The 24,720-nt window shown below is 45.3% G+C and overlaps 1 protein-coding gene across 1 annotated transcript in view; it reads left to right on the top strand.

Annotated features, from left to right (window-relative positions):
• The first annotated feature begins 22,254 nt into the window (after nt 1-22,254).
• Nucleotides 22,255-24,720, top strand: part of KCMF1 (potassium channel modulatory factor 1) — a 90,342-nt gene continuing 87,876 nt past the window's right edge. Inside the window, exon 1 of the mRNA XM_066377850.1 lies at nt 22,255-22,410. Within this exon, the coding sequence (XP_066233947.1) occupies nt 22,395-22,410 (16 nt within the window). The 5' untranslated portion in view covers nt 22,255-22,394. The remainder of the gene's footprint in view (nt 22,411-24,720) is intronic.

Genomic DNA, 24,720 nt, shown 5'->3' with positions numbered 1-24,720 from the left:
TATGAAAATGCATACCCAGTCTCAGGCTATACTGAGGAATATGGATATATGTGTAAAGAGTTAAAGTTAGCCTGCTGGTGGTGGATAGAGCAAAGATCCAAGACGTTAAGTGTTCCTGGTGTGAAACACCGAGGTCACCAGCGGAGCGTTGGCTCGTCAGCTTGAGCTCAGGCTTGCCAGTTTGAGTGTGGGGTCGCTGGCTGAGCCCAAATGTCACTCGCTTGAGCTCGAGGTTGCTGGCTTGAGCAAGGGGTCACTGGGTTGGCTTGAGAAGCAATCAATGAACAACTAAAGTGCTGCAACTATGAGTTGATGCTTGTCATCCCTCTCTCAATCCCTACCTCTCTCTCTCTTAAAAAAAAAAAAAAAAAAAAGGAAAGTTATACATTGTTACAGATAATTCTCCAAAGAAGACACACAAATGGCCAATACATGTAGGAAAGATGTTCAACATCATTATTAGAGAGTTCAAAGCCACAATGAGGTACAGCTTCATGCACACTAGCATGACTGTACAAATGCCAACAATAACAAGTGTTGGCCAAGATATGTAGACATTAAAATTCTCATAGACTGCCTGACCTGTGGTGGCACAGTGGATAAAGCGTTGACCTAGAAATGCTGAGGTCGCCGGTTCAAAACCCTGGGCTTGCCTGGTCAAGGCACATATGGGAGTTGATGCTTCCAGCTCCTCCCCCCCTTCTCTCTCTCTGTCTCTCCCTCTCCTCTCTAAAATGAATTAAAAAAAAAAAAAAAAAAAAAAAGATACACTGTAAAATTAAAAAAAAAAAAAATTCTCATAGACTGATGGTAGGAATGTAAAATATGGCAGCCCCTATGGAAAACAGTTTGATAGTTCCGCACAAAGACAAACACAGAGTTAGCTACCATACAACCCCACAACTCTACCCTAAGATACACAGGTTTCGCCCGCCATCCAAAAGTAGAGAGTTCCTATGAAAAATTTGGTAAAGCGAAGAGGTAGTTACCATTAATTTATATGAAAAAATTTAAGTGTTCCCAGACCCTAAAAATAACCTGCCAAATTTTAGCGAATAATACATAAAACTTAAAATAAAGCTAACATTTACTGAAAGCGGTGCCCCTTGCACTGCTAAAGGTGTGTGCTGCCTCTGTGAAGGCTTGCTGCAAATCAAATGCTGAATGATGTTTTTGTTTTTTACCTTTTTTAGTAAAAGCAAAAATCTTCTTCAGATTTCTTATGGTTAGCAATAAAACAGGTACTCATGTAGGTCTTGCTATAATGCAAACTTTCAAAAAGACAAGGAGGTTATTGCATATTCAAGAAAAAAAATATATGCACACAAAAACTTGTACACAAATGTTCAGGGCAGCATTATTCACAATAGCCAAAATGTAGAAACAACAGAAATAGTCAACTGATGAATGGATAAACAAGATATGGTATGTACATACAATAGAATATTATTCAGCCATAGGAAGGAACAAAGTACTTGTACATGCTACAACATGGGTAAGCATTAACAGCATTATGATAAGTAAAAGAGTAGACACAAATGGCCATGTGGATATTGTATTATTCCATACAATATGAAATGTCCAGAATAGGCAAATTCATAGACTGAAAGTAAATTAGTGGTGGCCAGATGCTAGGAGGAGGAGGAACGGGGAGTGACTCAAAGGATATAGGGTGATGAAATGTTCTAGAATTAGATAGTGGGGATGGTTGCACAACTCTATGAATTTACTGAAAACCTCTGTATTCATTTTTCAGAAGGGTGAATTTAATTGCATGTGAATAAAATTCTTTTAACATTTATACATTGTTATACCAGTGAACCATATTCATTGGTGGTTTAAAGTTTCATCCTAAAGACCTCCCTTTATGAGAACATTTATATTGGCATCCACCTAATCCCTGTTTCAGCTAATCCTGCTTGTTCTTTTTTGAAAGCAAGTCCTCTGCTGAGCCCTGCTACCAAGGGGCCTGCTTCAGACTGGCTCTTCCCTGGGCCCTGCCGGCCCACCCCACACCAGAGCCGCCCACTGGCTCTCTTCCTGCACGGCCCCTGCCCTCCCTGCTCAGCCAGGCTGCCGCCCTGATGGAGACAGGAGTTAGCACCTCTTCCAGGATGGGACATAGCCTCATTAGAAGACCAAGGGAGGGTGGAGGGAGAAAAAGAGGCACCTGATACTCTTTTTCTTTCTCTTTCCTTCACTCCTTGAATTAATTTATCCATTCATTCTTTTTTTTTTTTTTTTTTTTTTTTTTGAGGAAGTGTGAAAGAGAGAGACAAAGAGAGAGAGGAAGGGAAAGGGAGGGAAGAGAGAGATGAGAAGCATCAACTCGCAGTCGCTCCACTTCAGCTGTTCATTGATTTGTGTCTTCTACATGCCTTGGCGGGGGGCGGGGGGCAGTGCTCAAGACAAGCCAGTAACCCCTTGCTCAAGCCAGTGACTTTGAGCTCAGGTCAGTGACCTTGAGATCATGTCAATGATCCCACACTCAAGCAGCTGAGCCCAGGCTCAGGTTGGCGACCTCAGGATTTCAAACTGGGGATCTCAGCATTCTGGGTCAACACTCTATCCCCTGTGCCACCACTGATCAGATCATTCTTTCATTCATACATTGTTATGTACCACGCATAGGACCAAGCCCTGAGGAAGTCACATGTTTCCTGTTTCAGTTTAGCTCTTCTCTTTGGTGAAATTCCTCCTCCTCCTCCTTTTTTTTTTTTTTTTTTTTTAATTTACTGACTTTTAGAAAGAGAGGAATGGAGAGAAAGAGAGACAGAGACAGGAACACTGATCTGTTTCTGTATGTGCCCTGACTGGGAATCGAACAGGCAATCTTTGAATACTGGAACAGTGCTCTAACCAGTCAAGCTATGCAGCCAAGCCTCTTCCTCCTTCTTGATTATTGACAGTTGACATCCTGGCTAACTTTCCTCAGTGGCCTCATGGCCTTGATAGCAGATGTCCTCTGTTCCAGGAGGCTGTCAGCAACACCTCAGCAGCTTCTGACAACATTTTATCTTCCTGTTTCAAAGCCCATGTCCACTGAAGTCCAGTTCCTTGACTAAGATATGCTTGTTGCCCACAGTCTATTTACAATGAAAGGACAGTGGCTACTGAACACCCTCCAAGTAACCAGCTCCTCACACCACCAGTGGTATTTAGGGGAAGGACAATTAACAACCCTCAGTCTTGGTTTAGGTGGAGGATTGCTTGTAGCAAGGAGTAGGAGAAATAACTCCACAGGGCACAGGACTGGATGAAAGGGACTGTTGGGTGACAAACTGAGAGTGAAATCATAGGAACAGGCCAAGAGGGAGTCCTAGCTCATGAAAGGTCAGGTGAGTCCTATGCACCAGATATGTGGAACATGGAGTGAGGCAATGTGGCAGAGGTAAGGGGATGGACAACAACCTTTAAAATGCGGCTTATTATTTTTAACCATTATGTGTGCCTTCCTCTTTTGGGGCCATACCTTGCCTATGTTAATTATAAGGTGATAGTAACAACAGAAACAATAATAATACTTACCTAGGCTGACTCTAGGTGAGATACTACACTAAGTGTTTTACATGAGTGAATACACTTTATTGGGTGGGAGAAGCCACTGTTCATATTTGTGGACCAGTGGTCCCTGAGGTCTTCCCATTAGAGTTCTGAGGTGGCCTCTGCATTGGGATGGTGGGCAGCAGTGGTGCAGAGAGAGCACAGGGCACTGTGTTCCAAAGAAGCACAAGGAGACTCAGAACCCTGGCAGAGGATAGCCTGGGGCAGTGCCCCCCAAAGGAACAAGATAAAGCTCAAAATCAGGAACCAGGTTGCAGACTGAGCTTGGGGGAAAAAATCAGAGTGGGAGGTGGGTTCCCAAGGGGACACACTTTAGCATCCCATGGAGGGGCTGGTGCTACAACACCTATTCCCAACAAGCATGGTCAGTTTAATGCAGTCTCCATTAAGAGCTCTTGGGGGCTGTCCACGAAGTAAGACTGGGCACAGATTTGGACATGGAGTGAAGGGGCAGTGTCAGTACAGATTTCCAAGTCTGGTCTCTCCTTTGGTTCTGACGGGCTAGCCGCCTGGGAGAACAAGGGCAGGCTCCACTGATCTGGATGGTGTTCAGAGTCAAAGATCCAGTCCATAGGGAGGGCAGGAAAGAGAGCAAGGCAGAAAAGCAGGATCCTAAACACAAGACCAAACCCAGAGATGGGGATCATGGGCAGGGCAAGCAATGATTTCAGAAACAAGATGTAGATTCAGTGGGTGTTCCTGGGCCAGGGACTCCAGGAGGCAGCATGTAAAGCAAAGTGTGGGAAGCAGAAACACAGTTCAGGGATCAACTCAGTGCTAACAGAGCCGAGTCTGTTCCCAACGTGCTCCCTGGAATGAAGGTGGGTAGATGGGCTGCATAACAGGGCGCTAAGGGAGACAACAGGACTGCACTGTATGCCAAAATTAATTCTAGACTATGATCAAGAATAAAAAGTGTTTATTTAAGCAAAAGGAGCGTCAGCCCAGGAGACATAAATTCAGGTAGCAACCTAAATTGTGTTCCACCAAGACAAAGAGCCAGCCATTTTTGATATTGAAAGTTTCCACCCAGTTAGGTCTCCATGATATAAATTAAAAATCCAAATTGTGCAGTTTTGATATTTGATAGGTTAATATACATATAAACAAGGTTACAACTTATGCAGTTCTGATTGGATGAAGCAGGTCTCAGTTCACTGATAGATAAAACCAGGGTTTCCCTGCAGCTGTTGCCTAGAGTGGTGGAGTAAGCAAGCCGGACAAAGAAGCCAAGTTCAGTCTAAGGTTCTTCCCAGCATACAGTGTTCCTGAGGAGCCCCGTCAGTAAGTGGCCACTTGACTCTTATCATTTATAAAATTTGGGCCCTCGCTTGACCATAGGGAGTCCATTTCAGTGGATGGATTCCTTCGCAGGGTTCATATATATAAATGAATCTTCTTGGGTCCACAGCATCTAGGGGAAAGCTAAGGGCAAGCCTAGCAGACTCTTTGCTAAATGTCAGTCTTAAGGGGCTTGGCAGAAACTAAATATCAGGAGGCATAACAAGGACTAGAACAAGGACTAGACATCTCTCGGATGAGAAGCACCAGATAGCATGAGTGTGTTCAGAATAGGGACAGGAGACAGTCCTGGAAACTCCCTGGAGCCACTTGGAGCACAGTCAATTGTGGTTTAATGTCCCCCACCCCAGAAGGAGGGTACTGATGAAAGCACTATGCTGGCTCAGACAGGATCATTCCAATTGCTCACCTGCACCCAAGGCTGAGGCCACACTCCCTGACTCAGAAACAACAGGCTCAAGAACCAGTTGAGGCAGTGGGCCCAGCTGTGAGCCGCTGTTTCCTGAGAGCTTACTGTGGTCAAAAACAGTTTTAAGCATAACTCTGAGGGGGACCAAAGTTTTACCACCCCAAAATATGCCTTGTGGGATATTGATTTTTGAGCTAGTTATCAAGAAATAAAAGAACTCAGAAAGAAACTTTGACCTGCCCGCCCCCTTACCTGTCTAAAGGTATTCAGACAAAAATTTTAAAAACCCGCTTAAAGGAAAAGAGCATCATCATAGCATCATAATAAATATGGCAGACAGGGAGAACTCTAGCAAACCCTGTTTGTTAGCCATCCCTCTGTGTCCCGTTGTTTCTAGGTGGTCTAGCAAGAATTTGTTTACTATATTTTTGTTTATTCTCATCTGTATGTGAATTGCCTGCTCTCCCTCTGAAATCCCAGGCCCCTGCTCCCCTGGTCCCCTGTTTAAAATGGCATATAAACCTCAACTGCCCAGGCGGCTTCAGGTCTCAGACTGTCATGCACCCCTGCATATACACCCGTAATAAATTTTGGACATTTTCTCCTGTTAATCGTTCTCATGTTAATTTGATTAATAGCCCAGCCAGAAAACCTTACAAAGTCAATGACAATTTTTTCTATAAAGGGGCAGATGGTAAATATTTTAGGCTCTGTTTGCTAAGCAGTCCCTGTCACAACTATTCAACTCAGTCATTGCAGTGCTCATGGGTTTCTGTTTGCCTCACCCTCAACTAAAATAACAATTGGAATGATCCTGTTTATTGAGATCTACTACATTCCAGGCTCTTTGCAGACAGTATTGCTGATTCTTACAACCTTGCAGGGGAGATATTATGGGCTTCATTTTACAAATAAGAAAACTGAGGCAGAGATATTGGGTAACTTGCTCAGGGTCAGACTGATTGTGTATGGCAAAGTCGATATTCAGACCCAAGTATGATTCTGGAGTCCATGTTCTTTTGTTATTCCAATGCCACCTCCTGAAGACCATCAAGAAGGATGAGAAGGAGGATATACAGGGCTGTCAGTTTCAGTGCCTGAGATCATTTACTCACTCATCTATCCATTTCTCAACAAAGATTTTGCTTATGCTATGTGTGAGTACCAGAGGATTCAAAGATGAATAAGCTATGATTTCCGTCCTAGAGTAGCTCAGAGTCTAGCATTTATTTACTTTCTTTTTTTGTATTTTTCTGAAGTTGGAAACTGGTAGGCAGTCAGACAGACTCCCGCATGCACCCGACCAGGATCCACCCAGGGGGTGATGCTCTGCCCATCTGGGGCGTCGCTCTGTTGCAACCAGAGCCATTCTAGCGCCTGAGGCAGAGGCCACAGAGCCATCCTCAGTGCCCAGGCCAACTTTGCTCCAATGGAGCCTTGGCTGCAGGAGGGGAAGAGAGAGACAGAGGGGAAGGAGAGGGGGAGGGTGGAGAAGCAGATGGGTGCTTCTCCTGTGTGCCCTGGCCAAGAATCGAACCTGGGACTCCTGCACACCAGGCTGACACTCTACCACTGAGCGAACCGGCCAGGGCCTCAGAGTCTAGCATTTAAACCTATTGTTGGGCCTGACCAGGCGGTGGCGCAGTGGATAGTGCGTCAGACTGGGATACGAAGGACCCAGGTTTGAGACCCCGAGGTCGCCAACTTGAGCATGGGCTCATCTGGTTTGAGCAAAGCTCATCAGCTTGGATCCAAGGTTGCTGGCTTGAGCAAGGGGTTACTCAGTCTGCTGTAGCCCCCTGGTCAAGGCACATATGAGAAAGCAATCAATGAACAACTAACATGCCACAACGAAAAACTGATAATTGATGCTTCTCATCTCTCTCCTTTCCTGTCTGTCTGTCCCTATCTATCCCTCTCTCTGACTCTCAATCTGTCTCTGGAAAAAAAATAAAAATAAAAAAGCTTTTTTAAAAAATTAAAAAAAAATAAACCTATTGTTGGATGTGGGGATAAAGAAAAGGAAGTATGATTTATTCATAAGATCAAGGAAGTAAAACGTTGATGTTTGCTCTCATCCCTACCTCCTTTCCTCTAAGCACCCAGAGAGTCCAATGTTCTTTTGTATCACAGACACCGGTATTTTTACCTTTTGCATTGAATGCATAGGTGGATTTACTGTGAAACTGTTGAAGCTTAAGTTTCAGGGTCCCTTGTTTCCTGAAATAGGGCCTTCTAAGGCCCTGTGATTTCTGCTGCCTCAAGCTCTTTGGAATTCAAGACCCCCAGGGATTCAGTGCTCCAAGAATCCTCTCAACAACCTCTCATTGGGCCATCAGGGCAGGAAAGGACACACAGGATCTTAATGTGGCTAGAAGTAGGACTGAGGAAGCATGGTAACAGCTGTGAGGGCAAGCCACTTGTGGTTAGCAGAATTTCCCAATGTGGGGAGGTCTATCAAGCATATCAGCAGGTCCAACTTATATCCATTCATCCAGAGCAAATCCATCCCTGCAGAATTGACTGTGTTAAAAACAAGTCAAAGGCCCAAAATGGAGTCACTTATGCTAAGCCCCACATCACCAAATTGGAACTTATTTAGTTTGGGCTCTCCCAGAAATGGAATCTTAAAGCAGTCAATCAAGAATTGCCTAATCAGCTCTATGTAGGCAATCTGCCTGATAGAACCCCACCATCCTCTAAAGCAGGGGTAGTCAACCTTTTTATATCTACCGCCCTTTTGTATCTCTGTTAGTAGTAAAATTTTCTAACCGCCCACCGGTTCCACAGTAATGGTGATTTATAAAGTAGGAAAGTAACTTAACTTTATAAAATTTATAAAGCAGAGTTACAGCAAGTTAAAGCATATAATAATAATTACTTACCAAGTACTTTATGTCGGATTTCGCTAAGTTTGGCAGAATAAATCTTTATAAAACAACTTACTATAGTTAAATCTATCTTTTTATTTATACTTTGGTTGCTCTGCTACCACCCACCATGAAAGCTGGAACACCCACTAGTGGGTGGTAGGGACCAGGTTGACTACCACTGCTCTAAAGGAAAGTGATTTTGCAATAACCAGGCACTTTTTGGTCTAGTATAACTTCCTTGTTCCCTCTCTTTTCTGCCTATAAAAGTATTTCATCTTGTACAGCTCCTTGGCACTCCTTTCTATCTGCTATTGTAAATTGGATACTGCCTGATTCGTGAATCAAATAAAGCCAGCAAGATCTTTAAAATGCACTCAGTTGATTCTGGTTTCACAACTGTTTTACACATACCCTCGTCATAAGTGACTCAAAGCTATAAAGTAATTAGTGAGAGAATGGAGCCCTACCTGGAAAAATCATTGGCTCTGGTCATTTGCTCAGAGTCCCATGCTCTGCCAGGCAAATCCACAAAGCATAACAAATTACAGGCTGGGAATTGGTGAGTGAGAATACTGACTCCTTAGGACAGGTACTATGCCTGTTGTCACATCTTGAGCAGCTAGTCCAGCCCCTGACCCATGGGAGATGCTCAATAAAGACCTTTATTAAAGGATTAGCTGTTCTTAGGAAATATGCCCATTTCTCGCAAGCAAACTGGCAGTCTTTCGACTAGTTCTCTCTAAATAAACAGCACTAGCCAATAGTATCAGAGCATCTCCATCCTTGGGTAGTGTGGGAGATACACTATAATTTCTCCGTACAAACCACACACAAGCCTTCTGTTATACTCATTACCACTGATTATCGACCTACTGCATTACCCTAGGCTCTTTTCCAGAGTGTGCTTTAACTACTTGCTGGGTTTGGGGGAGACTTGGAAGAGACTTAGAATCAACACAGGCTGCAGGCACTTGTTTGCTCATCCATTTTGTGTTTACTCTCTTCACTATCAGAGGGCCTCATTTTCCAACTTTCCTTAGAGCAACCAATCCTCCATAAATCCCATTTTTCCCAGAATCTTTCTTTTTTTTTCTTTTTCTTTTTTTTTTTTCTGAAGCTGGAAACAGGGAGAGACAGTCAGACAGACTCCTGCATGCGCCCGACCGGGATCCACCCGGCACGCCCACCAGGGGCTACGCTCTGCCCACCAGGGGGCGATGCTCTGCCCCTCCGGGGAGTCGCTCTGCCGCGACCAGAGTCACTCTAGTGCCTGGGGCAGAGGCCAAGGAGCCATCCCCAGCGCCCGGGCCATCTTTGCTCCAATGGAGCCTTGGCTGCGGGAGGGGAAGAGAGAGACAGAGAGGAAGGAGGGGGTTGGGGGTGGAGAAGCAAATGGGCGCTTCTCCTATGTGCCCTGGCCGGGAATCGAACCCGGGTCCCCCGCACACCAGACCGATGCTCTACCGCTGAGCCAACTGGCCAGGGCCCCCAGAATCTTTCTATGTGGATTTGTGAGTTTTTCTTTTTCCTTTTTTGTTTGATTTTCTTTTTTTCCTTTTTGTTTCTAACTTTTATTTATTGATTTTAGAGAGAGGGAGAGATAGAGAGAACATCAATTTGTTCCTGTATGTGCCTTGACCAGGGATAGAACCAGCAACCTCTGTGCTTTGGGGCAATGCTCTCACCAACAAGCTATCTTGCCAGGGCGAATTTGTGAGGTTTTTAAGTTGGTGTATGATAGCCAGGCATAGTTGGAGCAGGAAATGCTTTCACAAAGAATTTGGCAGCTTATGGAGATAAAACATGATGTGACAGGAAAAATAAACCTGGAGATCAGAATACCTGGGCTCCCATTTTGGATATATCACTTGTTTCACAAATAAACACCCAAAGCCCAATGTGATGGCAAAGTGTAGGGCTGTACTAGAAGTATGTAAATGAATAGACACTCCCTCCCAAGGACAGCATGGTAGACAAAAGAAAATAGTTTAATTGCAATAATGGAGATTTGTAAAATGAATTGGGAGCACTTAGTGGGTTGGTTTTCCAACTTTATTGCACCATCAGGATCCCCATGGGTATTCTTTCAAACTCAGATCCTTGGGCCCACCACTCAGATCCAGTCAGTCTGAAAGTGTTCAAGGACTCTGATCCCTTAACAAATGCCCTCCTCCCCAGGACCCCACCAAGGTGATTCTACTGGAAGTGGCCCCAGTGCACTACAAGGAAGGGGTCAGGAAATGGTTCCCAAGGGCAAGGGTCTACAGCTGATTTTTAAAGGAGGGAGTAGAAATTTACCAGGCACAGAGGCACAAAATGGTATGACCTTAGCTTCCACTTTGAGAAAATGAAGGCCATGAGGCCTGACTGCCATAACTTCCTGCTCTATGCAACTGATTTATTTCTATTGAAGACTGTCAGCAGAAAATGAGGTGTCTTGCCTCCTGGTAAAACCTAACCACATCTGGCTCCTCCTCACTCCTGCATCCTCCCCTCGGCCCCACTTGTACACAGACAGGAACACACACACACACACACACACACACACACACACACACACACACTTCCCCTAAGTCTCTAAACAATGGGAGTCCTCCTCCATTTCAAAGACAATCAGAAACATTCCTTTCACTTAGGCCCCCTCCACTTTTCACTTCTTACTTCCCATTTATCTCATCGCCAAGCTTCTTTAGACATAAAAAAGAGAAAAAATAAGCAAAAGGGCTATGAAACTAGTACATGCTCATTATAAAATACTTCAAAACTAAGGGGGAAAGGCTCTTCACACTACCATCATCAGCTCTTTAGGCACTCTTAACACTTACCAGAATGGCAATTAAATTGACTTCATCAACAGAATGTAAATGCCTCAAGGATGGGGGCATGGTTTTTCATGCTGTGTCCTTTTGTAGACAAAGAAGACTCTCAAAAATTGGACAAATAACATAAATTGTCTATATTGAACCCTATAGTATTGGACATCCATCCAGTCTTCATGTATTTGCTTTATTAAAAAACAAAAATGGCATTATGCCATATAGACATCATTTAGAAAAGGAGCAGCATATGTTCGAAACTTGCTTTTTTTTTTTAAACATTTTTTTTGTTTTTTTTCTTTTTATTTATTCATTTTAGAGAGGAGAGAGAGAAACAGGGTGGGGGGAGCAAGAAGCATCAACTCCCATATGTGCCTTGACCAGACAAGTGCAAGGTTTCGAACCGGTGACCTCAGCGTTCCAGGTTGATGCTTTATCCACTGCGCCACCACAGGTCAGGCCTGCTTTTTTTTTTTTTTTTTTACTGAAAATATACCACAAATATATTCCTAACTACTTTGGGTTTGAATAAACCATAATTTATTTAGGTTGTCTTCAGTTTAAAATATTAAAAAGAACATTGTGATAAACATCTTTGTGTGTAAACTCTTTGCATATATCAATCATGATTTAAATAGACTAAATGAGTTGAAGTTGGATTGCTGTATCAAAGAATGGGCAAAAGACTATGCCTAACCAGAGGTGGCACAGTGGATAGTGTGGACCCAAAACACTGAGGTCACAGGTTCAAAACCAAGGTCACCAGCATAAGTGTGAGGTCGCTGGCTTGAGTGTGAGATTGCCAGCCAGGGGTCGCTGGTTCAGCCTTGAGTCCAAGGTTGCTGGTCTGGTCCAATTTCCAGTCAAGGCACTTATGAGAAGCAATCAATGTACAATTAAGTGAAGAATGAGGTGATACTTCTCTCTCTCTAAAAAATAAATAAAGCCTATGACTCCTGAAATCTTGTTTTGGAATGGCTGTAATACTTCATGTAAATAAATATTAAGAAAATAAAAACAATGGCCCTGGCTAAGTAGTTCAGTGGTTAGAGCGTCATACCTGCAGGCCAAGGTTGCAGGTTTGATTTCTGGCCACACACAAGAATCAACCAATGAATACATAAACAAATGGAACAACAAATTGATGTTTCTCTCTCTCTCACTCCCTTCCTCTCTCTCTCTCTCTCAAATTAATTAATAAAAAAATTTTAAAAAACAAAAACAAGATTAAAAAAACAGTAGAGAGAGGGACATAGTAGAGAGTGTTCAGGAATGAGATGATTTTAAATTAAGATTACAATATGACAGATCAGGTACAAACGTTCCAGAGGCCCTGAAGCAGGAAAGAAAGGAGACAACCCTGCAGCCAGGGCAACCCATCTAAGACTGACCACACGGCAGAGGCAGAAGACAAGCTGGAGAAGCTGAGGCAGACCCTACCAGGACTTTGGAATTTGGTAGGAACTTGAGTTAGTTTGTGAGAGATGGGAGCATGGACAGTGGGCCACAAAGGCTTGTTTAAGCAGTGTAATGAACCAATTTGGGATTCTGAGCAGTAAGTCTAGCATGGAAACATCAAAACAGAACAATATTTATCTCTGGGTGGTAAGGTCATAAGTGATTTCTAAATTTTTATCCTTCCCTGTATTTTCCAAATTTTCTCTAATGGGCATATATTGCACTTATGGTTTTAATTTTTCTTCTCTTTTTAGCGAGAGATTGAGAGAGAGAGAGAGAGACAGACAGACAGACAGGAAGGGAGATGAGAAGCACCAGCTCTTGGTTGTGACACTTTAGTTGTTCATTGATTGCTTTTCATATGTGCCTTGACTGGGGGATTCCAGCTGAGCTAGTGACCCCATGACTCAAGCCAGCGGTCTTTGGGCTCAAGCCAGCGACCCTGGGATCATGTCTATGATCCTATGCTCAAGCCGGCAATCCCACACTCAAGCTGGTGGGCCTGTACTCAAGCCAGTTACCTTGGACTTGCCGGTCTGGGTTCTCAGCATCCCAGGTCAATGCTCTATCCACTGTGCCACCACTTACTTTTTTTTTTTTTTTTTTTTTTGTATTTTTCTGAAGCTGGAAACGGGGAGAGACAGTCAGACAGACTCCCGCATGCGCCTGACCGGGATCCACCCAGCACGCCCACCAGTGGCGACGCTCTGCCCACCAGGGGCGATGCTCTGCCCCTCTGGGGCGTCGCTCTGCCACGACCAGAGCCACTCTAGTGCCTGGGGCAGAGGCCAAGGAGCCATCCCCAGCGCCCGGGCCATCTTTGCTCCAATGGAGCCTTGGCTGCGGGAGGGGAAGAGAGAGACAGAGAGGAAGGAGGGGGGGGGGGGGGTGGAGAAGCAAATGGGCGCTTCTCCTATGTGCCCTGGCCGGGAATCGAACCCGGGTCCCCCGCACGCCAGGCCAACGCTCTACCGCTAAGCCAACCAGCCAGGGCGCCACCACTTACTTTTTAAAATTCAGTCAAAGGGGGGAAAATGCTAACTGGAAAGCAGTAGGAAGGACAATGGAAGGGTGTATGAGAAATCAAGATCATTCTGACTCTCAAGGAGATTGGAATAGTTTGGTGGCCACAGAAATGGAAAGAGGTAAACCTGACCAATGTTTAAGAGGTAAAATCCACTGATGAGTGACTGGCTGTGGGAAATAAGTGAGAGGGAAATCTAGGATGAAATTTGGGTTCCATCTTGGATGACAAGGTTGATGGGAACTCCTCTCAACCCAGGAGGGGTTACAGGAAGAGCACAAACGCGGGAGGGGAGATAAACAGGTGTCACAGAAAATGAGTGGTCCACAGCATCCAGAGCCAAGAAATCAGATGACTCAGTTTATAAAGCTGAAGAAAAGGAGTGACAGTTCTTTCAAGAAGTTTGACTATAAAAAGAAAAAACAATAGGGCAGAAAGCAGAGTGCAGGGTTGAAGAAGTGTTTTTTCAGCCAAGGGAAATGAACCAGTAGAGGCTGGGTGGTGGGAAGCACATATGTTAAGGGAGTGACTAAAGGAGCATGGTCATTAAGTGGGATCATAAGCAGAGGTGGGATTTAACTAGAAAAAGGACTTCTCAGTTCCTTTGGGAGTGAGGGCAGATACACATGTACAAGTTCCCTTGGAGGCTCATAGCAGGAAGGGGAAGTTCTTGCTTTTTAAATTTTACTCCCTCTGTGTGTTAGAAGGTGGTTATCTATTGGAGATGTGGATGAGTAAGCAATTGAGGTTAAGCAGTCAAGTTTTATAATAATCTGAGAATAGTAGAAGGTGCTAATCACAGATAAGGACTAGACTTTGTAATAGCCCCACCATCTGTACATTCCATTATTATTATTTCCTTACACTGTGTTCTGCAACCCAAGAGGGTATAGGTGAAGAAAAACTAAGTCAGGCAATTGATTGAAGATTGAGCATTTGCAGGGCTGATGCATCTTCAGAATAAGGGCTCTAAAGAGTTGAGGGTTATGAATGAACTAGTTCAAGGTACCATGCATTGCAATAACACAAATGATTCTTTGCCTCTGCTTTGGACCTCCTCCCTCACCTCTGCTCAAAACAGACCCCACCTGCTGGATCCTGCATCTATGCCAACTCCTATAAATGCAGACTAGAAATGCACCCCCTGCAAGAAGAGCTGCTGCTCCTGCTGTTCTACAGGTGGTGCCCATCACGTACAGGGCTGTCTGGGTCCACAAAGGAGCCTCGGACAAGTGCAGCTGCTTTGCATGATGTCAAGGAGAGCCTGATCCTGGATATAAGTACATGTTCAAACATGCTTTCTTTTTCTCATTCTACCCTGAACTGCTTGCCACATTCTCTTTTCTGATTTACGTGAGGGATGAAACAAAAAAAGAAATTGTTGACTTAAAAAATTTTTGAGGCCCTGGCCAGTTGGCTCAGCGGTAGAGCATCAGCCTGGCGTGCAGGGGACCTGGGTTTGATTCCTGGCCAGGGCACACAGGAGAAGCGCCCATTTGCTTCTCCACCCCCCCCTCCTTCCTCTCTGTCTCTCTCTTCCCCTCCCGCAGCCAAAGGCTCCATTGGAGCAAAGATGGCCCGGGCGCTGGGGATGGCTCCTTGGCCTCTGCCCCAGGCGCTAGAGTGGCTCTGGTCGTGGCAGAGTAACTCCCCAGAGGGGCAGAGCATCGCCCCCTGGTGGGCAGAGCTTCGCCCCTGGTGGGCGTGCTGGGTGGATCCCGGTTGGGCGCATGCGGGAGTCTGTCTGACTGTCTCTCCCCATTTCCAGCTTCAGAAAAATACAAAAAAATAAAAAAATATATAAATAAAATTTTGAGTTGACCATAGGGACACCTACTGGGTCAGGAAAAGAAAAGGGTTAAAAGGGGGGTAAAAAAGAACAAGTAGAAAGATCAAGAGTTTGGGGTCCTAAAAAAGTAAAATAGATTTAGTGGCAAAGTAAGAAAACTGGAAAAATAAAGTTAACAGTAAAACAAGAAGTCATAGGCCCTGGCTGGTTGGCTCAGTGGTAGAGTGTCGGCCTGGTGTGAGGGAGTCCCAGGTTCGATTCCCGGCCAGAGCACACAGGAGAAGCGCCCATCTGCTTCTGCACCCCTCCCCCTCTCCTTCCTCTCTGTCTCTCTCTTCCCCTCCCACAGCCAAGGCTCCATTGGAGCAAAGTTTGCCTGGGCGCTGAGGATGGCTCTGTGGCCTCTGCCTCAGGTGCTAGAATGGCTCTGACTGCGGCAGCAACACCCCAGATGGGCAGAACATCGCCCCCAGGTGGGCATGCTGGGTGGATCCCGGTCGGGTGCATGCGGGAGTCTGACTGCCTCCCCGTTTCCAAACTCAGAAAAATACAAAAACAAAACAAACAAACAAACAAAAAAAAACAAAAAACAAGAAGTCATGTATTAGAGCCCGGATATGGTCAGGATATGGCAGTGGGTTAATTGACGGTACACATGGTTAGATTTGAAATCAAGGCATTATAGAGCCATGCTTGAAAATGCTCAGGGTGGCAGAATTGGAAGTGAAAATTGTAAGCAAGTTCAAGGTAAGTTGGGGATGTGATTCTTGCAGTGACTGTGATGTTATTGGAGAGCACTGGAGAGCATAGAGGTAACCAGGTATCATGAGTCTTTCTGATCCTTTCTTTCCAGGCCTCCAGGGAAGTGGCAGAAAACTGTAGCTGGTAGCAGGCCTCTGGAACACACAGTGGCTCAAATCCTGGCTCAACCAGTGTCTAGGTATGTGACCGAATAAATTAACTTTTCTTTGCCTTACTTGCCTTACAAGTAAGATGGATAATAGCACCCACAGTAAAGTGCTTGTAACAAGGCCTGCCAATTGTACCACAGCACTAAATGTCAGCGTCATTATCATTTCTCATTTGAACAATGAGGGGCCTGTAACAGTCTTCAACTTTTTAGTCTCACAACACCTTTACACTCTTAAAAATTATTGAAGATGCCAAATAACTTTTTAAAAATTTTATTTGATTTTAGGGAGAGAGGAATGGAGACATCCACTTATTTATGCATTCATTGGCTGATTCTTATCTGTGCATTAACTGGGAATAGAACCCATAACCTTTGCGTACTGGGACGACACTCTAACCAACTAAACCAGTCCATCAAGACTGCCAAAGAAAATTTTCTCCCGTTGATTTAAGAGGAGGAAGGGAGAGAGAAGTATCAACTTATTTCACTTAGTTGTGCACTCATTGGTTGCTTCTCATATGTGCCCTAACCAGGGATGGAACTTGCATCCTCAGCATGTCAGAACAACATTCTATTCACTAAACTACCCAGTCAGGGCCCAAAGAACTTTTTTTTTTTTTTTAATTGAGGCAGGGTGGGGAGAGAGATGAGAAGCATCACCTCACAGCTGTGTCACTTCAGTTGTTCATTGATTCTTATATGTGCATTGACGGGAGTGGGGTGGGAAGAGCTGAAGCCAGCGACCATAGGATCATTTCGATGGTCCTGTGCTCAAGCCAGCAATCTCAGGTATATGTTTAAGATTTTATTTATTGAATTGAGAGAGAGAGAGAGAGAGAGAGAGAGAGAGATGGTGGGGGAGAGGAGGGAAGCATCATCTTATAGGAGTTGCTTCTCCTATGTGCTCTAATCCAGGCAAGCCCGGGGTTTCTAACCAGCAACCTCAGTATTCCAGGTTGACACTCCAGCCACTGCACCATCACCAGTCAGGCTAAAGAACATTTTTCTATATGTGTATTATATCTGTTGATTTTTTAATCTCTTAAAATAAAACTATTTCTTAATAACATAATTATTTTTAAAAGTAACTTTTTGCCTGACCTGGCTGGCACTGTGGATAGAACGTCAACCTGGGATGCCGAGGACTCAGGTTTAAAACCCCGAGATTGCCAGTTTGAGTGTGGGGTCACCAGCTTGAGCGTGAGATTATAGACATGACCCTAGTCGCTGGCTTGGGCCCAAAGGTCGCTGACTTGAGCAAGGGACCACTGGCTTGGCAGGAGCCCCCCAGTCAAGGCACGTAGGAGAAAGCAATCAATGAACAACCAAAGTGCCACAACTATGAGTTGATTTTTCTCATCTCTCTCCCTTCCTGTATGTCTGTCGCTGGCATGCATGCCAAATTAAAAAATAAATAAATAATAAAAACTTTTTCAAAAGAAGAAAAACTTGGAAGTGTGACAGTTTTACATTTTTGCAAATACCTTTAATGTTTAGCTTAATTGAAGATAGCTGGATTCTCCTATCAGCTTCTACATTCAATCTATTGAGTTGTGTGTTATTTGATGCATACAAGAAAATGCAAGTATTTCATCTACCCTCTAAAAGGGTCTTGAGGACCCTGGACCAAACTTTGAGAATGGTTTTTTAAAGCTTTCTTGCAGCTTTAAATTATTCACTATTCAACCAATCATCACCACTGGATCCCAGAGATAAAAATGAATCATGTGGTTGGTTGCCTATCCCGGAAGAGTTTGGTTGAGAAGAGAATTAAAAATTACAACAAATCATAAGTGAACACAGAGAAGGAAGTTACTGGTATGCTTGAAAGGCAAGGAAGGTTTAAAAGAGTATAGGGAATTTAAATATAGGCTGTATTTCCAGAACTCCCTCTAAACCAGGGGTCTCAAACTCGCGGCCCGGATTGTGCTTGTTGTACTGATTTTTTTTTGTTTTCAACTGCAGTGAGAAAAGTGTTGCGTAACAGTTGCCTTTTGTAGACCTAGTGTGGCCCGCCGAACGGCTGTGATCTTGCTCTGTGGCCCACATGCTGAGTTGAGTTTGAGACCCCTGCTCTAAACAGAGGGAAGAGCACATGCAAAGGCCCAGTGGCAGGAATCAATAAAGTACAAGAAAGCACAGGGTATGTTGGCAGAGGAAAGAAGTTATCGTTCTGGTAGAGATTGTTGGGCCTTATATGTTAAGTTTCACCCTCTACACCACAGGAGGCAAGGGTGACAAAAGCTTGCTCTTCCTTTTTAAGTCAGGTTCACTGAGGTATAATTTACATAAAAGTAAAATTTACCCATTTCAGAGTACAGTTCTTTAAGTCATGACAAAGCTATCCAGTAAAAATGAACACTATCAAGACATAAAATATTCTCATCACCTCAAAAAGTTCTCTCTGTAGTCAATCTGCAATCTCTACTTCCTCCACTGCAGGCGACTATTGATCTGATTTCTACCCCAATAGTTTAATTTTTACTTTGGCCTGACCTGTGGTGGCACAGTGGATAAAGCGTCGACCTGGAAATGCTGAGGTTGCCGGTTCGAAACCCTGGGCTTGCCTGGTCAAGGCACATATGGGAGTTGATGCTTCCAGCTCCTCCCCCATCTCTCTCTCCTCTCTCTCTTTCTTTCTCTCTCTCTCCTCTCTAAAATGAATAAATAAAATAATAAAAAAAGAACCTTTAAAAAAAAAAGAAATATACTGCTCACAAAAATTAGGGGATATTTCAAAATGAATATGAAGTGATAAAAAAAGCATTTGATTTTATTAAACAAGAACATCAGAAAAGCAAACAAGTCAAAGACAATTGTTCAACTATGCAAATGAGATGCAAAATCAACTTTCATTTCATTAGTGAAAATGAGCTATACAAAAGGCTGAAGGTACTGGAGTATCTGCATGCTCCCTGATCCCCTAATTTTTGTGAGCAGCGTAATTATACGCTCACAGGAAGTCGCACAGGGGCCACATGTATACTTGCTGGAGGCCCTTCCAATGCAACATCTTACAACACTATAGAAAAATACCAAAACCAGAAAACTGACAATACAATTAATTAGACTATAGCCCTTATTCAGATTCCACCAGAGTTTACCTGCATTAGCATGTTTTATGGGACATAACTGGGTCATAGTATGCAAGATGGGTTGTTGAAGCAAGGACATGGAAAAATTCAATGAGGTGCAAGAAGAGAGGACTAAAGGAAACATTTGTGGAGAACAGACATTGTTTGATGAACAATTTGGTATGAGTATTTAAATTAATCCTTTTTGGGGAAATGAAATCTCCCATATAGCAGGACAGCAAGCAGGCTGTTATAAACTGAAGGGCCTGACCTTCCACTGAATTGAAGAAATGTTTCTTCCAGTTATGAAACCCCCAAATAACCATAATATTCCTGCTTAATCTTATTCAAACAGAAAAAATATTTTTAGTTACTTTCATTTTCTTACTTTGTATGATTGGAAACAATGAAATAATTGTCAAAGACCTGATATTTCCTTGAGATTTAGAAAGTTACCTATTGTCTCTCATTAATAGGATTAGCTAATTTAACTCCCTAAATAAAAACAAACTAAACCTCTATACTTTTATTCCTTTCTGGAGTTCGGTATATTTGTTGGCTCTCCTACCTGCTCCAGCACTGTATCTGACTGTAGTATTAAAAATGCCTGTCACTCAATAAACTTAGACATTATTTACTCAACACAAGACTGTGGGGGTGTTGTCTTCATTTTTACAGTGCAAGAAATTGAGGCTTCAGTGTTTGGTGCCTAGGACCACACACATCAATACTATATAATGCTTAGAAAGGTGCTGGCACAAGGTATGCATGCAGTCAAAGTTAGCTAGCTTTGTTTGAAGCTTGGTTCTCTCTACCCCAATTATGGCTGGGACAGGACCTTTTTCTTCAACAGCTGTGGTGTACTAAATTTAGAAAAAAGCTTCCATACAAGCAATGGAAATATTTCTGGTGACAAAATCCTCATTTAAATCCCAGTATGTTTAAACCTTACTCTGGCTGCTGTCTAGTTTATCACTAGTTACCGTGTTTCCCTGAAAATAAGACAGTGTCTTATATTAACTTTTGCTCCTAAAGATGCGCTAGATATTATTTTCAGGGGATGTCTTATTTTTCCACAAACAAGAATTCACATTTATGATTGAACAAAAAAATAAACATTTATTAATATATTATAGTCATGTCATCACAAACATCAGCATAACCAGCCAAACTCTGAATTCTATCAAGAATTTCTTGTGACTTTATTTCCATGTACAACAGTCTACCCTGTTTCCCCGAAAATAAGACAGTGTCTTATATTAATTTTTGCTACTAAAGACGCGCTAGGTCTTATTTTCAGGGGAGGCCTTATATTTCTAAACTTGAAAAAAATTGCATTAGGTCTTACTTTCGGGGAAACAGGGTACTACCAAATACAGCCCTTGGATAGATCTAAGCGACCTTGTACCTGTTTATGACAAGCTTTTTAGTATCTTTGAAATTAGGAAGTATCTTAAAACCGGACTTAAACTGTTTTTACAGTGCCCTGGGCTAGATATTTTATATACATTTTGGTACTTAATCCTCCAAATATCTACCTGTTAATGTCATTTGCCCCAAGTCACACAGTTAGTTATGGGGGATATTAAGAATAACCCTAAATCAAACAGTAACTTATGATCCAATTTCAGTAAACTTAGTTTACGGACACAGTTCTGTGTTATGCAAAAACAAAGAAACACAAAAATTAAAATAAAGCCCAAAATCAAATTAAACAGAAGGAAACAGAGGCTCTCTCTCTCTGCAAGGCTAAACACCATGTCCCAGTTTACACGGAGATTTGAATCAGAATCCCAACACAGATTCGTCTTGGCTTCAAGCACAATCTGTTTCTACTAAACCACACTACCAACTGACACGTGGCAGGGGGCAGTATAAATATTTGTCGAATTCATGCCCGGAAACAAAGTTGACAGCAAGAGGGCAAAAGCTTAAAAGACACATAAAAACGGAAAACTAATTCACGGGCAGGCAAAAAAAGGAAAACACACACACGAACACCTAACAGTTTTCAAAGCAGAGCACTCAAGGTAACCCAAGGTGCTGGAACAAACCGCGCGCGAGGCCGCCGGACACCCGAGCTGGCGCGCGCGGAGTTATCCAAGAAGATATCCCCAGCAAGCAGTCCGGGAGCCCAGCGGCCCACCCGGCCGCCACCAGCTTCCTCCCGCGCCCACGCCCTCTCCGGATCTGGAGTCACCGGCCGGGCAACGTCACACGACGACCGGAGGCCAACCGCCTTTCCCCGCGGGTGCTCGATCAAAAAGAACCATAAGTCCCCAGGCTGTCCGCGGCCTCTCCTCGAGGTCCGGGGCCACCGCCCGCGGTCGGCCCGGAAGCCATGCGTCCGAGGGTAGGAGCGCCTCAAAGTCTTAGCTCGCCGCAGGGAAGCAGAGACCGTCCGCGGTCAACCCCGCTCGGCGGCGAGAGCGCCCTCAGCCCGGACCGGGCAGGTCTCAGCAGCGGCTGAAGGCGGCCGGGCAGGCGGGTGCCCCGCGGGCCGCGCGGGCAGGCAGTATCCGGCAGCCGCGGGCGCCGGCCACCCGGCATTTCCTCTTCCTCTCTGCGCGCAGCGCGGCGGCAAGACCGAGGCCGGGTTCGAGCGCCCGACCGCGACCTGCTGGAAAGCGCGGGCCAGCGCCGCGCCCGAGTCACGCCGCCGCTGCCGCCGCCGCACCGTCCCGCGTCGCGCCCTCCGGCCGCGGGGCCTCCGGGCAGCGAGAGGCGGGGCCGGCGTGCAGGCGGCGGAAGGAGGCGGAGGAGGAGGAAGAGGAGTAGGAGGAGGCGGCGGCCGGGAGCCGGGGGAGAGGGGCGGGGGGTGGGCCGGGGAAGGGGAGGAGCGGGATTTCAGGAGCGCGGCGCCGCAGCCGGGAGCCGGCGGGCCCGAGAGTGACCGAGTCACGGCGGGCGCCGGCGGAGCCGTGGCGTCAGACCCGCCTCCTGGAGGAGCTCAGCCCCGGCCAGGCCCGGCCCCATTCCCGCCCCGCGCCGCCTCCCCGCCGCCGCCGCCGCCGCCGCCGCCGCGGGAGCGCTCCCCTGCCCACCCCGCCCCCGCGGCCGAGCCCGGTTGTCGAGTGGGAGTCGGCCGGCCGGCGCGGGCAGCGCCGGGACCCCGCGGGGGACACTGCAGCCGGAGCCCGGGAGGGGCCGTGCCGCCACCGTCTGAACTAGGATGTCCCGACATGAAGGTGAGAGCAGCCCCCACCCCCACCCCCACCGCCTGGGCCTCGGCCTACCCTTCCCGGGCCGAGGCGTCGCGGAGGGCGGTCGGAAGGTGGCGGAGACTTCGGCCGGGCCCGAGTCGGGCCCGAAATGCTGGGCCTGGGAGCGAGCGAGAGACAGCGGAGAGCTGCGGCCCCGCCGCTGCAGCCGCCACGGCCGCGGCCCTGTGCTGGGCCTGGTGCCGGAGGCGGGGCGGCCGGGCCGGCCGGAGGGTTTGCACTGTCATGGGGAGGGGGAGGGGAGGCGGCGGGGCCCGTTACCGGCGGGAGCCTGGCTCTTGGGGCTGATACCGGACGCCGCGGCCCGCCCGGCCGATCCCGGCGCCGTGGGCCCCGGCGCGGCCTAGCGCGCCCGCCACCCCGGAAGGGCCCGGCGCGGCCGCCGAGCGGGGTTACAGGCAGCGGCAGGAGACCGAGGGGCCAGCTGGGGATCGGCGGACGCGTCCAGTCGCCGGGAGACGACGGCGAGTGCCGCTGCCTGTGGGAGACCGCGGGGCAGGCGGGAAGGCTCTGCGTCCGGGGAACGGGAAGCCCCCGCCGCCCGGCCTCGCGGCTAGGCCTCGGCGCGTCCCTGGGCTCGGGTAACCAAGTTCCCGGGGCGGATCCTGCCGGCCGCGGCGAGCGAACTCTCTGCTCAGTCACCTGGTCGGAGCGGACGCGCTCTGGTCAGCCGTGGCCCCTTGCCCGGCGTGCACCACCTACCTAAACCAGATTTGGGTAAAGGACTGTGATGAGGTCTGTTAATGGTCAAGAGACATTTTGGACTCGGTTTTGAGATTTAAACACATGATTGGGATACAGTTGCAAATAAGTAGACAGGTCACAAAGAGAAAAAATGTTCAGGGCTGATGTATAGGCGTTGAACTGGTAAAAAAAAAAATAATAATAAGTTAACTTCTGTTTACTGCCATATGGTTTAGAAAAGGGGGAGGGGGTTGTGTTTTCTTTGTTTAACCGGCACATGTCTTTAAATAAAAAGTATTGAAGAGACTTGGCGAAAACTTTATCCCGGTAAGGTTAATGCAAGATTGTAGAAGTATTTTGTACTCTTGGTTTTAAAATCCTGTATAGATGATGTAGGAGCCGAGAAAGTTTAGTGAGTCAGATTACTGTGTGCTTCACACCCATTGGAAGGATATTCTCAGGGAAATACAGTATGTATAAGCCTTAGAATTTCGAGGTTGAAAAACCCAGATTGACTAAATTTCACAATTTGCATTACTAATTGCAATGTTGAGATTGACTCAAAGAATATTCTGTGTTCAATGAAGGATTCTGTATTTTGAATATTTTGAAAGTCACAAAACAAATAGGAAATACAATGTACTTTTCTCATTGACTGTACAATTGTCGACTTTTGAAATAATAATATACTTCAAGCTCATAGAAATGTTTTGAAACATTCCATTTTTTTCCTACTTAATGGAAATATATTCCCTCTCTAATTTTGAAAGAAATTGTAGTTAAAGTTCTAATTACATTTTAAGTTGGGATATTAAGGTTTCTCCTAGACTAGTTGTGTGTACATTGACTACCTTCAAGACCAGATTAATGTGAGCATGGCTGCACACCTTCTTACTCAGAAGAGCTGGTAGAGTTATACGGTATCACAGCAATGAAAGAGGAAAGTGTTGGAGATCTATTCTCCTTGCTTCAAGAAAACATCCAGATAGTTCCAGACTGAATATTCTAATTGAATGGTATCCTGGTAATATTCCTGTATCCTCAGTAATCTTTTAGAACAACGATTTCAACCAGTGTGCTGCACGAATTTTTAAAACATGCAGGGTCGCTGACTTCTTGTCCCAGGTTGTCAAATAAAAAAATGCCAACAGCCCACACAATAGCCGCCCAGTGTGAATGAATCAAAATTATACCTATTTTTTTTGTCAGATCGGCAAAAAAAATAAGTATTCTTTGGTGTGCCACAGAATTTTAGAAATTAGTTTATGTGTGCCATAAGATGAAAAATGTTGAAAATCACTGTTTTAGAATAATTAAAATCCCACAGTACTAGTATTCTTGAATGTAACAAATTCTGCAATCTAAGCCCATTTTCCCCTACTTAGTCTTGAAACTTACATTACTTTTTCCTTACTTACTGAACCTTAGGACATTAATAGCATGCCTTTTCTGGTAACTTACATAATGCTAGATGTTTCTGGAAAAAAAAACATTCATAATACATCACTTGAAGACTTGTAGCACAGTATTTGACAAGTGATGATCTTTTAAGAGTCTAGTTTATAGTTTATGGCCTAAGGCAGGAGTGGCAGT

The sequence above is a fragment of the Saccopteryx leptura genome, chromosome 3, assembly GCF_036850995.1.
Source record: "Saccopteryx leptura isolate mSacLep1 chromosome 3, mSacLep1_pri_phased_curated, whole genome shotgun sequence".
NCBI classification, from domain to species: domain Eukaryota; kingdom Metazoa; phylum Chordata; class Mammalia; order Chiroptera; family Emballonuridae; genus Saccopteryx; species Saccopteryx leptura.
Note: the sequence above shows the minus strand (reverse complement) of the source record. Positions and strands in the feature narration are given on the sequence as shown.